At 50.1% G+C, this 15,146-nt stretch overlaps 1 protein-coding gene across 1 annotated transcript in view; it reads right to left on the bottom strand.

Moving 5' to 3' along the window:
- Positions 1–892: 892 nt before the first annotated feature.
- The window catches only part of SLC26A9 (solute carrier family 26 member 9), a 28,616-nt gene continuing 14,362 nt past the window's right edge, over positions 893–15,146 (bottom strand). Inside the window, exons 9-21 of the mRNA XM_079106555.1 lie at positions 14,403–14,550; positions 14,037–14,150; positions 13,785–13,862; positions 13,156–13,251; positions 11,390–11,496; positions 10,578–10,647; positions 10,356–10,448; positions 9,746–9,856; positions 8,852–9,130; positions 7,787–7,841; positions 6,488–6,633; positions 4,774–4,845; positions 893–3,332 (exon numbers count right to left, since the gene is read on the bottom strand). Coding sequence (XP_078962681.1) covers positions 3,285–3,332; positions 4,774–4,845; positions 6,488–6,633; positions 7,787–7,841; positions 8,852–9,130; positions 9,746–9,856; positions 10,356–10,448; positions 10,578–10,647; positions 11,390–11,496; positions 13,156–13,251; positions 13,785–13,862; positions 14,037–14,150; positions 14,403–14,550 — 1,417 coding nt within the window. The 3' untranslated portion in view covers positions 893–3,284. The remainder of the gene's footprint in view (positions 3,333–4,773; positions 4,846–6,487; positions 6,634–7,786; positions 7,842–8,851; positions 9,131–9,745; positions 9,857–10,355; positions 10,449–10,577; positions 10,648–11,389; positions 11,497–13,155; positions 13,252–13,784; positions 13,863–14,036; positions 14,151–14,402; positions 14,551–15,146) is intronic.

The raw sequence follows: 15,146 nt of genomic DNA, 5'->3' as shown, positions 1-15,146 counted from the left end.
CAGGCTTTGGTCTCAGATGATGCTTCCAGGCTAAGATAGCATCACTAAAAAAAAACCTAAAACTCAAACGGAAGGGGTGTTAATTACTCATTTATCCAAATCCCACAGTGCAGCTGAACAGCAGGATAAAACAAGATTAGTTTATAGATGAACATCATTTTGAAACCCTGCCTTCTCTGCCTCTGGAACACATTTCCCTCCTCCTCCACCTTTCCTTCCTCTTTTGGTTCTCCCCATCTCTTCATTCCCATGCGTCTCTATCCTGCTGACCCTTCATCCTCTTCTTCCCTCTGTCTTATCTCTGGTCCTTTATTTCTTTCTGTTTCATCCTATTTCTGTCCCCTCTGTGCCTTTGTTCTTTATTTTTCTGAATCCTCTTATCTCCTTCCCTTTCCTACTGTCAATACTCAAAGCTGGACCCTTGGGTCCAGTGACCCTGATCTCCTTTCAATAGCTGTCAAACGGGAAAGGAAAATGGCAGGATTCGATTGTGTGCTCCCTGAACTGAAGAACCTCAAGGTTCTGCTGAGTTTTGATGTCATCGACCCATCATAGGCATCTCCTGAATGTAGAATTGGTAAATGGAGGGGCCACAGTAGGGATGATGGAATTTCAATTTTCTTAGTCATCATAAAACACAGAGTTGACCCTCAAATCTGATCCTGGATAGGCAAATCCCTCCTCCTGGTCCTCTCTCCCCAATCTCTGCTCTTTGTTTGGGTCATGAAAATTTAGTCCCAGGAGTGAACACCAGAATGTGCAGAGGTGTTAGGAGACGCGAAAGGAAATTTCAGGTACTGTTGCTTCTCAGGATAGTGCAAAGCCAAGCCAGCTGTCCTTGACGGTGACTTGTTTGCCTATCTGTGAAACCACTCGAACATGTGCATTTGTTCATATTCAAACCACTTTATTACCAAAATGAACAAAAGGAAAATGGCATTTAAATTAAATAAATTACACAAATATCTCAAGAGATAAGTTCCCAGTCCTCCCGGGAATCATATCGCAGGTTAGTGTCAGTAAGAACAAGGACTGCAGATGTAGCTCAGTGGTAGAGCATTTGCCTAGCGTCTGTGAAGCCCTGGTTCAACCCCCAGTACTGTTAAAAACCAAACAAAATAAAACAAAACAAAGCCAAAAAACCTCAACTAAAGTGTCAGAATATTCAAAAGTATTGAAATTCTGGATAATTCTGGATTATTTTGCTACCTTGTGCCCCCCTCTCCGCCTTGCCTCAATCATGTCCAGAAGAGTGGTCTGTCACATCTGTGTACTTTCCAAAACATCTCAATACCGAAGTTTTCTTCAGTGTTTTCCCTCATCCTGTGTGTTTCCAATCACACCTCCACCACGGGCTCGGTGAGTACTTTTTGTCTTGGACAAGTTGCAGATTCCTCCTGGAGTCCCAACTTCAGGACACTGTGAGTCAGCAATCCCCTTCAGTTCTGGGGTTGGCCTTGGGGGTTAATAGTCACTTCATCAAGTCCCCAGGGGATCTAGACAAAGGGGGACTCTCACTTAGTCTGTCCTGAGACTCTGTGACCTTCCCCCAGCTCCTGGGCCCAAGCTGGACTTTGAAGGAGGTGGAGTAGGGGAGAGTGAGTTGTCATTGGCTAAGGTTCTTGTCCTCCTGGAATTTGGCACTTCAAGTGCTGGGCACGGTGAATCCCAGATAACATTGTCTTCCGCCTTCCAAGTTTTGAGTTCCATTGGCAGCGCGAAGGCATAATGAATTCACAGAGAAGCAATGCCCATGGCCAAGAATGTGCTGGCTCTTCCCCAGCACCCTCTCCTTTAACTCTAAGGAGGCTTGCTAGCTGACGAGCTCACTCAACACACAGACACACAGGTCAGGCTGAAGTTAGATGTTGGGATGTTTTCCCAGGCTGAGCCACCCTGACCTGTTGAGGCGGGGGTCATTAAACTGAAAAAATTTGGAAAAACAAAAACAAAAACAAAAAACAACTGGAGAGGCCAGAAGATTTCTTTGTGCACTTCCATGGCATTTTCCCAAAACACTCGCTCATGAAATCGATTTGTTTTCAAGTCAACAGTGGGGTCCTCTAGTTACCTCCATATGCATGGAGATCTTTGACCCCAATTTGCATCTTTCCTAGAGGAAGATGGCCTCAGGTCCTGAGGTTGGTAAGGAATCCCTTTGGAGGAAGACTCAATCTGGATTAGCCCTTCTCTGCATCTCATCCAACTGGGGGATGCACTTGATCCCTGAGAACTTCCTCCCTCTCGTCAGGTCTCCATTATGACTCTGAACTACAAGCTGATAAGGGAGAGTTAAATTGATGGGCACTTTGCCAAGTGAAGAAGGACAAGGCAGATTTCCTGAGAGGAGGTGGTTCCTCGATAGGTCCTGAGGTGAGGGGGACTGTTAGGGTTCAAGTCCTACCAGTTCACCCTGGGTTCGCACTAGCACACCCCCTTCCAAGTCTCCACTACTAAGAGAATAACTGCAGAATAATTGGTATCTGTTGTTAGGTTGTCAGAGGATTCTGCCTGGGTTCCCTTCTTCTGGGTTCCTACCCAGTCTCAAGTGAGCCAACAGACCCTGGGGTGGCGGTGTGATGTTTCAGGAGACCAAAGCAGTCCTTTGGCCGGTCGCCCCTGGGGAGGTTGTTTAGTGGTCTGAAGGCCCTGGCCACTGCATGGGTAGAATCTGCAGTGCTGAACAGTGGTCATTTGGGCAACCTGGGGATGAGGATGAGGAAGGGACACAGTCACCAAGAGAGAGACTTCTAGGTTATGGAAAGCATATGGTCCAGGCACAGAGTGGGAGGCAGCTGAGGGAGGCAAGCTCATCCATGTCCTGGGACAGCCAGATCCCCTCTACTCCTGGCCACACAGTCACAGGGCTGTTTCTGGAGCTTCCACAACAGGTCTGCACAGTTGTACTTGTTCTCTTCTTGACGCATTCTTGGAAGTCAAGGTGTCCATCAGTTGCCATGGTTAGGTGAGATGGGTGAGCTTGAGGTTTGCTCATTGCTGGACAGGGTCTGAGTGCCAGGGAAGAGGTGACAGGTGGCTTCTCCAGACTCTTACCCCTGTAGGAACAGGGTCTTCCTGCTGCTTGAGATGGCTCTTTCTAGGGATTCAGGGTGGGAGGGAGGGGAAGGAGAGAAGAGGAGAGAGAGGAGGAGGAGGGGAAAGAGGAGCCAGAGTCCTGGAGGACACACTTTCCTCTCCTGTCAATTCCTGTAGTCCTGGGCTTGTCCTCTGTGCAGTTCCAGGTGCCAGGTGCTCTGGAGGCAGCATGGGAACCAGCTGAGCCCTCACAGGGCAGTCAGGGTCTCTGCATGGAACATGCTCCCGAACATCTCCTGAGGGGCCACAGGAAGGTGGGGGAAGAGTAAAGGAAACTGTTAGACCTGTGGGGTCAGGGTGACTGACCAAGAGGTGACCGTGGGGACCTTCAGTTGAGTGTGTGTGTGTGTGTGTATGTGTGTGAACAGGGGAGAGGCGGGGTTAGCCTAGGAGATGAACTGGTATAGCAATGCCAGGGGAAGATGCTAGAACTGAGTTGTGAATGGCCTCTGGTGAGCAGGGTGACCTTCCACTGGTCCCTTCCTGGTTTTTCAGTTTCATTTTCTCCACTAGGTAGAATGAGGGTAGAAACGAGAGGGGGACAATTATCTGAAACGTTGTACAGATGGTAAAGCTGTGAAGGCTGTGTCTCCTTCGATAAGCTATTTCAGTCTTATACAGGGTTTCTGAAATGTGCTGGAAGGGGGCATAGAAACCAGCCTGCCAAATCTCTGTGGCTCCAGCTCTGTTTTCTAGTGTCTCCCACCTGCTTTCAGCACTCTGAGAGATGGATTCAGAGAACCATGGAACCCAGACCTCCAAAGAATGGGAAGAGGCAGAGAGAGATGTTATTTTTCATAGATCCAAAACCAGATTTCTCTAAACCTAGGCATTTGGTTTCTTTTAATGGGGCTTTGAAGCAGTAGAAATTTTCATGGGCCCTCTGGGGGACAATGACTCCTCATATCTGCATAACTTTTAGTTCTTACGGCCTGTTCACTTGCAATAATGCATTCATACCCCTAAAATTCATCTGACTTTGCCAGAATAGAGTTTTCTAAGAGCAGTTTGTTTTGTTTTATTTGTGGTACCAGGGATTGAACCCAGGGGCACTTAACCACTGAGCCACATACCCAGCCTTTTATATATTTGATCTAGAGATAGGGTCTTGCTGAGTTGCTTAGGGCCTTTCTAAGCTGCTGAGGCTGGCTTTGAACTTGCCATCCTCCTGTCTCAGCCTCCCGAGCCCCTGGGATTACAGGCATGTGCCTGGCAAGAGCAGGGGTCTCTGTATTGTTCACAGCTCTGTGCCCACCCTGCAACTCCGTAAATAAATAACCTGTTGAATTAGTGAAAGAACAAATGACTTCCCATTACCACCCTGCTACTGCCAATTTTGTGGGGATGAGTATTACGCACATTTCCCTTATTTTACAGAAGATAAACGCTGGGGCCTAGTGGTGTTATGTGGCTTTCTCCAGATCACAGGGTGATGCAGTAGAGTTAAGAATAGCTATCAGTTCTCTAGGACTTGGTCTGGCACCTCTCCCTAGCCCCAGGACAACTTTCCCGGAGTGAGAAGAATTAAGATCTGCTATTAAAAGAAAGGGCAGGGTGAAACTTTGTTGCATTCAAGGTGACTGCTCTGGCTGGACATGAGAGCTCAGGAATGCCTTGTTTTGTGCAGGGTCCTCTCCTTCTTGCCCGCCCCCCCCAGCCCTGCCTCCCTCTGCTCACCTGTTCCAAGTCCCAGTAGCTGGGGCCATCCTCCTCTGAATCATACAAGGAGAGCTCAGTGTCCGCTGGAACCTGGAGGGAGGGAAGCCAGTGCAGAATGAGCTCAGTGACTGAGGCACGAAGGCACGGCGGCAAGAAGGACTCATGGCAGAGCCGGGAGGGCGCCACGTTTCCTGCACAATCAATCTGTCCTCTTGCTCCTCCCTCCCCTGCCTTCGCTGCCTCACAGAATGCAGCCCAGCTGTGGTCTCCCCTGACGACAGGCAGGTGTGCAAAGGGCCTCCCCTCCTTTGCTGGTCTTGAGAGGGAGGGAAGGTTTCCTTAGCTTACAAGGCTGGTGGCCCCGTCGCCTGACCTGGAGAATTCCTTTCCTCTCTCTGGGGATCTGTAAATGTAGGATAATTAGACTCACCTTGCAGCTCTCTCTCTCACCACGACATTGCAAAGTAGAGAGAGAGAGAGAGAGAGAGAGAGAGAGAGAGAGTGTGTGTGTGTGTGTGTGTGTAATTTATATACACATGAATGTACTCTGTAACAAGCAAATACATCTTATATATAAATTATTTCTCAATATATAAATAATAAAGTATATATAACTGGACATTATTGGTATAATAATAAATACTGAGGATTCATCCCAAGTCTCCCTGTTCCCTCTATGGATGGGGTTCCTGAAGCAGGGGAGCCTACTGTTCCCCCAGAGTTTCCCTCTGAGCATCGAGGGCTGGAGCCAAGGCCCCGGGTTTTCCAGGACAGTCTTTCAGCACTTGGAACAGATGGCTTCACCTTCTTCCTCTTTTAAGGCAAAGATCAAATCGTTGCTCTAGGGCCAGAAAAGTCCACAGAGGGCAGGAGAGGTTTAGCAGAGGACGGGGAACAAACAGTCTTGAAAGGCCAAGGGCAGGGGCTGAGCTGGGAGGGGCCTGGGGCTGAGGGAGGGGTGGCTGGGACAAGGGCCCCAATGAAGTGGACTTTTCCTGACTCCTTAGCTTTCTCATCCCAGACAGTGTTATTTGTATCTCATTTGCATATTACTTATGGAACTAGTAAATTAAACCAGAAGCTTGGATGCAGGCTCTGTCTGTCAGCAGCCTGAAATCTCCAAGTCCTGCTAAATCAAAACAGGCAGGCTCCTCCTGCTCCCTGCCCCAAAGGCCCTTTTAGAAAGGGTGAAGGAGGAGTGGTGAGCAATGCCAGAGTATAGGGCATAATGTTCTGTGTGCCACAGGGAAACTGATATCAACAAAGGGTCTTTTTTAGAATCTACAAATAGTTTTTGAATGATAGAAGAGAGATAATTATCATCTAATCCTAAATCAAAACCAAAAGAGAAATGCTGTGAGGTAGCTGCTGGTGCCTGTTATACAGATAAGAAAACTGAGATTCAGGAAAGTTAAAAGTTAAACTGGTGTTGGAACTCAAACCTTCTCCTGCATTCTTTCTAATGCCTCTTATGTTTATTTTATTTTATTTTGGTACTGGGGATTGAACCCAGGGGTGCTTAACCACTGAGCCACATTCCAAGCCCTTCTTTATTTTTTATTTTTAGACAGTCTTACTAAGTTGCTGAGGCTGGTCTTGAACTTGTGATCTTCCTGCCTCAGTCTCCCAAGTAGCTGGGATTACAGACATGCGCTAGCACACTAGGCTTTTCTCAGGTACTTTGGTTCTGCTATTTTAGTACCCTTGGATTTCCCTGGGGCAGGGAACTTACCCCTTGGAAGCTGTGTCCTGGGGCCATTTCTCTGGCATTTGCTTGGGCAAAGAGGACTGCATCATGTATGCTGGGGAAGATGTGGTTGCGTTCTAGACACCCATCTTCAAAGACACCTCCGTGGCTGATGTCATTGTACACCTGGGCTGGAAGGAGACAAGATCACCTTCAGAGAGATAACAGCCATGTGGATTGGAGCTGGGGGAGGGGAAGAATGGTCAGCCCAGAGCAGAGAGGGAGGAACAGAGAGGCCCAAGGTTTGCACTCTTAGTGCATGTGGGCGGAGTTGGGGGTGGCATGGCATTGGCATTGTCATATCAGTTCTTGACAGCAGAGGGCAACGTGTGCTTGAGATGCTGAACCTGTAACCAAGGGCACAAGGAAGCAGTTTGACATAGGGAGTCGGTACTTTGTGGTAATTCAAGAGGGAAAGACTAACACATTCATGGGGAAATTGCCGCCAATTCTATCCCCTAAAGCTCATCTTCCTCTGGTTCACCTACACCTTTCCAATGTATGGTATAGACCTTATTTTTATCAAATTCTAGGATGGAGTGTCTAGTAAGGATGGGAAGAATCCTAACTCCAGACCCCATCAAAGCTGATCATTACGAAGTCAAGTCTCTGCAGAGCCCATGCAGCTCTGCTGGCTGGGATCTGACCCTCTGCAGGAAGCCGTGTGTGTGTGTGTGTGTGTGTGTGTGTGTGTGTGTGTTTGTGTGTGTTTGTGTGTGTGTGTGCGCGCGCGCGCGCATGCCCCTGTCCTTCAAATGTTCCTGTGTGTATGCACTTGCTGCACTTCCATATCCCTTTACTTTGCATATGTGTTAACACTATAAGCGTCCATTGCTCTGTAGCTAGGTCCTTGGAGGCTGCATGCATATAAGACTGTGCATCTGTATGTTCCCTGGGGATGTGTGTGCTTTATGCTTCTTTAGATTCATGAACCTTCTGCTTGGGAGAGGAGCCTCCAGTTCATTAATCAGCCCTCTAATTTAAATGGATGGAAATGGATGCCTAGACAGAGAAAGTAACTTGGTTCAGGATACGTAGTAAATTAGTGACGGGGCAGATGAGAGTTCTGGCTGTCCCTTCTCAACCCCAGGACCTTCCACTTGGTCAAGGAGACTCTTCGGATGCTCATGCAGTCTGACCCATCTCTTATGAATGGCTTGTATGTGAAGTTCTTATGACAGTCAGCAGATCAGGGGAATGTTGGGGTGCTCTCGTTCAGTGCCACACCAATCTGTTCCCCTCTCCCTTAGCCTTTCAGTGCCCTAAATGTCCCCAGTTTCTTACCATGGATGTTCACCAAGAAGACCTTGATTCCAATCTTCCCATACGTGGAGCTCAGCTAGACACGTGGGGCAGGCGTTAGGGACGGAGAGTGGGGGCAGAAGGAAAGGAATGTTCTGAGTGGGTCTCAAAAGTGACTCACAAAACCTACTTCAGAGGGAAAGCCAAACAAATAAGCAACCCAGGGAGCCCTGGCAGCCAAAGACAAAAATAGCAGCAGAGCACACCACTTCTCTCTGGAGTGTTGGCTGAAGGCTCCTCTAGAAAGCGGGGCGGAAATGGGGCTTTGCCAATGTGGCGGGCACTTAAAGTCATGGTGGCCCTTCTTAGGGGGCTAGATCTTTTTTTTTTTAGTAGCTTAGATTCTCAGCTCCACCTCTTTCTTGGGCTCTGTGGCTTCAGGCAGAAACCGCAGGGGAGGACTGAAACTCAGAGAGCCTAGGGTTGCAGCCAGGGTCGGGAAGCAGGTCCAGGCTAGGGAGGCAGACTGAGGCCCAAGGCAGGCAGGGGGCCTTCACTGCTGCATGCTGCTGGTGACATTGGTCCATGTGCTCTCTCTACCCCTCAGGTCCCCCGTGTTGCCTCCATTGGAGCCACCCTGAGGTTTGCTGATACCCTGGCATCAGAGGTGACCATTGAGAAGTCATCCAAAGGGTACATTTGCTCAGGGTCTATTGGCTGCCGGTGTGACCCAAGGGTGGGGGGCACTGGTGATACCTTTCTTCTCTCCTAGTTGGCCAGTGAGAGTAGGAAGGGCCAGCAGATTGTAAACTAGAGCCAAGCTACACTCTACTCAGAGAGCCCTGAGGTGGGATCCTGGTGGCCTCAGAGGAATGGCCTCTGCTGGTGTGGATTGGCACAGTGGGACCTGAAACTCTGGTGGCCCTCTCTAGAGATTCATTGTCACATGTCAGCTCAGCAGGGAGTATTTTGTCCTGGTCACGTCTGGGGAAAGAAGGGATCTCGAGGGGCCTCAAATCTCCTTCCCCTTGTTGAAATAAGAGTTCCAAGGACAGGGGGTGTGGAGGCAGGAGTGGGGGCCAGGCACCCTCTCCCTGTGGGCCTCACCTTGGCCAGGGTTTTGATGCCCATCAAGTCCACAAAGCTGACTCCACTCATGTCGAGGATGAGGGTGTGGAAGGTGACGAAGGGGGGGACACTGGCCAGGATGTCACTGGGCTCACTGGGGGACCCAGAAGTTGGTGGCTCACACGGGGCAGCTGAGGAGGTGTCAGGGCTGAAGGTGATGTAGGATATGCTGGCGCCGTTTGCGGGCGTCTGGTTGTTGTTGGGGTCGGTGGGGGAGGCGTTTTCAAAGTCCTGCTGAAGCTCCTGCAGGGAGACGGTCTGGGGGGGTGGGGCGGGGGTCAGAGTCAGGGACCATGACCGAGTCAGACTTCGCTGTGGCTGAAGCCGGGTGAGGAGTGCCAGGGTGGATGTGAACAGCTCAGCTTGTGATGTGAATATAGGCCCTGAAAACCCTACTGGAGAGGCCCCGAGAGCCCCTTCCTGAGGCAGGGCCTGCAAGCCTGGTCTCCCACAGTCCAGGCAGAGTGGAGGACCCTGCCACAGAGGCCCTGGAGCCTCGGTCCACTCTGCTCCAGGAGGAAGCCCCTGTGGGAACGGCAGAGCTCCTTTTGCATTTTTCCCCCATGTGCCTGCTTCTCCTTGCCTCCCATACCCACCCGGCCATGGTATTCTGGGTTGTCTGGACACCCCAGGAAATTCATGGCAGCTCTCCAGCTGGGGTTGTTCATGGGTCCACAGACAGTGCCCTCTCTTGGCTAGAACATAGGAGTTCAGTGTTTACCCTGGGAGCTGGCAGCCCATCACCAAAGAAGATTGCCTGGTGGTCAGTGGGCAGTGCTCACAGACTTCCTGTTTTTGCCTCTCAGGGTGCTGGAGGTGGGGTACCAGGGGCAAGATGGGCATGGGGCAGGGCTGCTTCTGGCCTCTGTTCACCTTGGTTTTCATGAAGAGGGACTTCCTCTGCTGTGTGGGCATCATTCTCTTCTCCTGCTTCCTGAGGCATTTTTGCTTGGCTAGCAATACTTTCTGGGGATCCATACCTGTCTGTAGGGAGAGATTCCACAATAATCTTTTTTTTTCTTTCTTTATTTTTTTTTCCTTGTTGCTTTTTTTATTTTTCCAAACCCATGGGACTGGGGATTTGAACCCCGGCCTTTCCGCTTGCAGAGCCAGCGCCCTGCGGGATGGTCTATATCGTCTGCGCTCTATTTTTTTTTTTTTAATTACTTTTTATGCAGCACTAGGGGTTGAACCCAGGGCATGCACATTGCTCTCCCAGGGAGCTACAACCCTGGCCCTTTTTATTTTATTTTGAGACAAGGACTCACTAAATCACCCAGGCCGGCCTTGAACTTGTGATCCTCCTGCTGCAGCCCCCCAAATAATGGCGATTACAAGCATGCACCACCACACCTGGTTCCAACAACAATCTTGGCCTCCAACCTTGGAGGGGTGGTCTGTTCTTGGTTCCCAGCCCTTTTTTACTTTCATTTTCCGGTTAGTCTTTCTTCAGCCCTTCTGGTCACCAAGAACTGAGGCTTACCTTGGCAACAACCTTTTGCCTGAAGATTTCTGAGTTGGCAAAGTAGAGGGGGGAGCAGTAAGTGACGATCTTAATCCCCTCGATTTCCTGGACCTGTGACAAGGAGACTGAGCTCAGGTTGCAGAAATGTCTTGACTGTTGTTTTTTCTTTCTATTTTTAAACACTTCTGCTTGGGGTGGGGGCAAGGCAAAAGAGTGAGGTCATCAGCTTGGATTACCTACCCTATTGTAGGTCTTGGGATTCACATAAATGTCAGTGTCCATGACCTGGGCCAGAGCGTAACCATTTCGACTAGAAAAGAAAGATGGAAGAGGATGCTCTGTGGGCCTGGAAGGATTCTGGGGTGGAGCCCAGTGGTGCAGGGTTAGAGCAGAGCCCTGTCCTCATCCCGGGGCTTGCCTCTGCTAGTCCTTCTGCACTGGAGACACATGTCTGGTGGCTGTGGCTAGAGTACACACTTGGGGAATGTCGGAGGGCCCTTGATGAAGCTCAGGGGAGAGAAAGGGTGAGAGTTCACAAAATGACAAGCTTAGGTGACTCTGAAGTCATCACTTCCTGGTTCTGAGTTCTTAAGAAGAGCAGACAGGGTTTCTCCGACATTCAGCATCCTCCCTGCCCTGGCCAGACCCTCTCTCTGTGCCCTGGGCCTGTCCTACTCAATCCCTTATAGGAAGAACATGCACCTGTGCTTGGCCCTGGTGCTCTCCTTAGCACCAGGTCCCTTAGGTCTTAGGGACTGGTGGTGCTTCTGGGAGGGTGTTGGGTCTTACCCACCTGTTCTTTTTGTAAATTCTCTGTACCCCCAGCCCTCTAAGACCATGCTGGCTTCTTCTGGGCTTTTTAGATATGGGAAGTCAGATAGCCCAGCCTGTGCCCACAGTCCTGATTGGGTCATACCTCCTCTGGCCCTGGCAGCACCTCCAGTGCCTGGGCCAGAAGGCGTCAGGTGCAGCAGGCTAAGCCAGGCCTTGGTGTGAGAGCCCTCAGCAGGCTGGCCCAGCAACCCACTGCTGTGCCTGAAGTTGTTACTTACAACTGGGTCTGGAAGACCACAACCAGGACGGAGAAGGCGACACCCACTGCCACACCATACGGCAGGCTCAGGAAGAAGGAGGAAAGGAAGCTCACCACCCAGACACACTGTGAGGAGAGAGAAGTCAAAAGCAGGCCGGGGGAGAAAAACTGCCTCTTTCAGGAAGTCTTCCTGGATTAACCAAGTCCATTCTCTGTCAGCACAATCTCGGACCCATCCTTCTCTTTGGATTGTAGGTTTGCAATGATTTATATATTTATACGTTGGTTATACTTATCTCCTTCCCTTAAGTTGAGTATGGCTGCCTGATCATTTTCTCTCTCTCTCTCTTTTTTTTTTTTTTTTTTTTTTTTTTGGTAGTGCTAGGGATTGAACCCAGAGGCTCAGGCCTGATCAGCAAGTGCTCTACCACTGAACTACATCCCCAAGCCATTGCTTATTTTAAAAATAGAAACCCCAGCCTCCCATAGGGAGACAGAGTGTGTAAGATCATGCATCTCAGGTTCAAAATTTGGTTCTCTTCTTAGCTGTGTAAGCTGTAGTTTCTTAATCCAAAAAGGGAATAATAAGACTTCATGGAAAGATCAAAGAGTTAAGGGATGCAAAGGTCCCAGTTTTGGGGTCAATGTGTGATCAATAAATCAGGTGCTCCAACTTGCACTGACAGCCTAGGACCTGGTTGTATAGATTTTGGGCCTTTGGGTCCCCAGATTCCTCTAAAAGAGATCAGTCAGCCTGGATTCCCATAGAGAATTGCGGTGAAGGTCTAGTGGAACCTCAGCACTATATGGATATATGAGGTCATCACCATGGCAGGCAGATTATTGGGCTGGGAAAAAAGCAGATCCTTGGGCTGGGAATTGGGACATAATTTTTCATCCCATCTCCATCACCCCCCATCAGACAGTCCACTCTCTGCTCTGACTTTGAGGATTTCCTTCTCTGCACCTAGTGGATGACCCTCTCTCTCACAGCAGACACAACAGCCCAGGGGTCTGGAATCCAAGACTTGGAGTTCCCATCCACTCAGCCCCTTGCCTTCTAATAGCCTTTGATGATTTACTTAACCACTTTGAGCCTTGGTTTCATCATCTTTGAAGGAGGTTAGCAAATCCCCTCTCTGGCTTAAATGCAGCTAATGCAATGTCATTAGTACATGGGAACCTGCATTACTATTGCCCAGTGGGAGCCGCAGTTGGAGTACGTGACTAATCATGACAATAAGTCATGCTGCAGATTGTGGTTACCTGGTGCTTTCCCACTGTTCTCACCTAATCCACAGAACCAGTGTCTGACACAGACACCCTCATTTACAAGTGAGGAAACAGAAGCCCAGAGAAGTCTAGTAACTGGCGCAAGACCCTGATCCTCTGGCTTTATGTTCTAAACTTTTTTTACAAAGTGATTTTCTTGTGCTGTTTTGAACTGTAAATTATAAAAATAAGAGTAACTAAGTTTTATTGAGCACAAATACAACTTGGACAGCATGCAGTTTACACACAGGATCTCATTTCTTCCTCATAAGAAACCCTAGGGGTTGGAGAGTATAAAATACTCATTTCTCTGATGAGGAAGATGAGAGTCAGAGAGGTTAAGGAACTTGCTATTGACCAGAGAACTAGGGAATGACTGAAGTAGTGTTTAAACATAGGATGTCTTTCTCCAGATCAGGGAGCGGCCGACCAGAGGGCTCATGGGTAGTTTGGGGTTGTGGGTTGGAGGAGGGGCAGGGCCTGGACAGGTGCCCTGAGCTGCCCACTACCTACGCAGTCCAGCTTGCTCTTCCTCCACAGGTAGTAGGGGTCGGTGAGTTGCTTGAGGGAGTTCTTGAGGTTGACAGCTATCAGGGCTCCCAGCACGGCCTGGAGAGGCAGAATGTGGTTCCAGGTCACCTGGGGTACACCCTTCTCCCAGCACACCTGATCCGAGACTGGCAGCATAGAGCTGGAGTTCTAGAACACTACTTCTGGCAGAACCCCCAAACCTCTCCACTCACTCTCAGGTTTGGAACGTGCAGTTGCTAGAGCCATGGATTCAACCTAGCCCCATGTTTGTCCTTGCTCCCTTCCCCTTATCCCCAAATTCCTCTTGCTAAGCCTTCCTAGCTGGGCAGTGCCAGCACCTGGCACTCATGGGTAGTGTGCATGCTGCCTGGGGATCGTACCCTAAGACCAGAAGACTACACCATGAGCTGTCTCACCAGGTAGACTCTCTCAGTCTCAGTCTCCCTTCCCTGTGAAATGGGGAGAATAAACCCTGCCTGTCTATCTTACAGATTGTGATTGAGACGAAGTGTGACAATGACAGAGCTTCATAATCTAAGAGCTACCCCACTCCTAGGGATTGTTGATGTTACAGTCTCTTGCTATTCTCTGCTCCCCAGTTCGGATCTTACCTTGGGGAGAGGATACAGGTAGGACCCCAGGACCAGCATGGTGATCATCACCACCAGAGACACACATAGGCTTGCCACCTATTCAGAGAAAGAGCTGGGAACAGGGGGATGCTGTGGAAGTCTTGCCCCAGGTTGATTTCCCACAGACGCCTTTGGTGGAGAGGAGACTAAGTAGGAAGAGGATGGGGGTTGGGTGGTGGTGCTGGGTTCTGTTACACCTCCACCCCAGCCCTCCCCTCACGCAAGGCTCACCTGGGATTTTCCTCCAGCTCCATCCACAGCCAGAGTGACAGAGAGAGCGCAGCAAATGACATGGATTTTAAAGAACGAACCAAAGAAATTGCTGCAGCCAAGGGCGATCATCTCCTGTGGGGAGAGGGCAGAGTGAGGAGGAGGCCAGGGACCAAAAATAGTAAGTGTGCATGCTGGACTTCCCTCTTGGGCCGATGACTTGAGAGTGACCCTGCTGCCATGAAGTCATATACTACCAGTCAAGAGAAGGTCAGCCTCTTGGGATTAGAGTCTCCCCAAGCCCTCAGCTCAAAGAGCCCCAAGAAATCTCTCGCAGGTCTCTGTTGGCCCATTCCGCCCAGCCCTGCTGAGTGTGACCAAAGCTACCTGGTTAGAATCCACATCATAGCCATGCTTATTGGCCAGAGTCCTGCCCATAGCCAGGTTGATGACGTAGCCCACGATGGCCAAGGAGAAGGCTGTGCCTATCATGTCCTTCCACTGTGAAACCACCGGTGACACTGGAGTGGGGAACCTGCCAAGGAGCCAGAAAGGAGGCAGGGCCCAGAGGTGTGAGGAGAGGGAGGGCAGGCGAGTGCTTCCTCAGCCCTTAGGGGCCAGCCGGGCCCCCTTGCTGCACCAGGGACATCTTTTCCTAACTCGTCCCTTCCAGTCTCACTCACTGCAACCCTGGAGGGCGCGTACCATGACTTCTGTTTCACAAAGGCAGAAGTGAGGCTTAGAGAATCTCGTCACAGAGCTGGCAAGTGGTAGGGCCTTGCCTGTTGGTGTCCAGATTCTGAACTCTGCGCTCACTAGTTTACAGACCCACAGGCCTCCAGTGCTTGTGGACTTCCCTCCCACGCTGTCTTCAGCTCTGTAGGACAAGCTCTGCCCCTGTCCTCCTGGGGCCCAGGCTGGCGCCTGGCACAACGTGGATGCTTAACAAATCTGGTTAATAGGCACCTTTCTGCATGGATAAAAAGAGCCAAGAGCAAGGCAAAGGGCCAGCAAGGGAGGCTGTGCTGAACAGCACTGATTGTGTGAGACTTGCAGGGGAGGGTGGCCGTGACAACTCACTTTCCATAAAGCAGCCAGCCTTGGCTGTCGCTGGCTCTTCGTGGTAACAAG

This window comes from Sciurus vulgaris (assembly GCF_902686455.1).
Source record: "Sciurus vulgaris genome assembly, chromosome: 12".
Classification (NCBI taxonomy): domain Eukaryota; kingdom Metazoa; phylum Chordata; class Mammalia; order Rodentia; family Sciuridae; genus Sciurus; species Sciurus vulgaris.
Note: the sequence above shows the minus strand (reverse complement) of the source record. Positions and strands in the feature narration are given on the sequence as shown.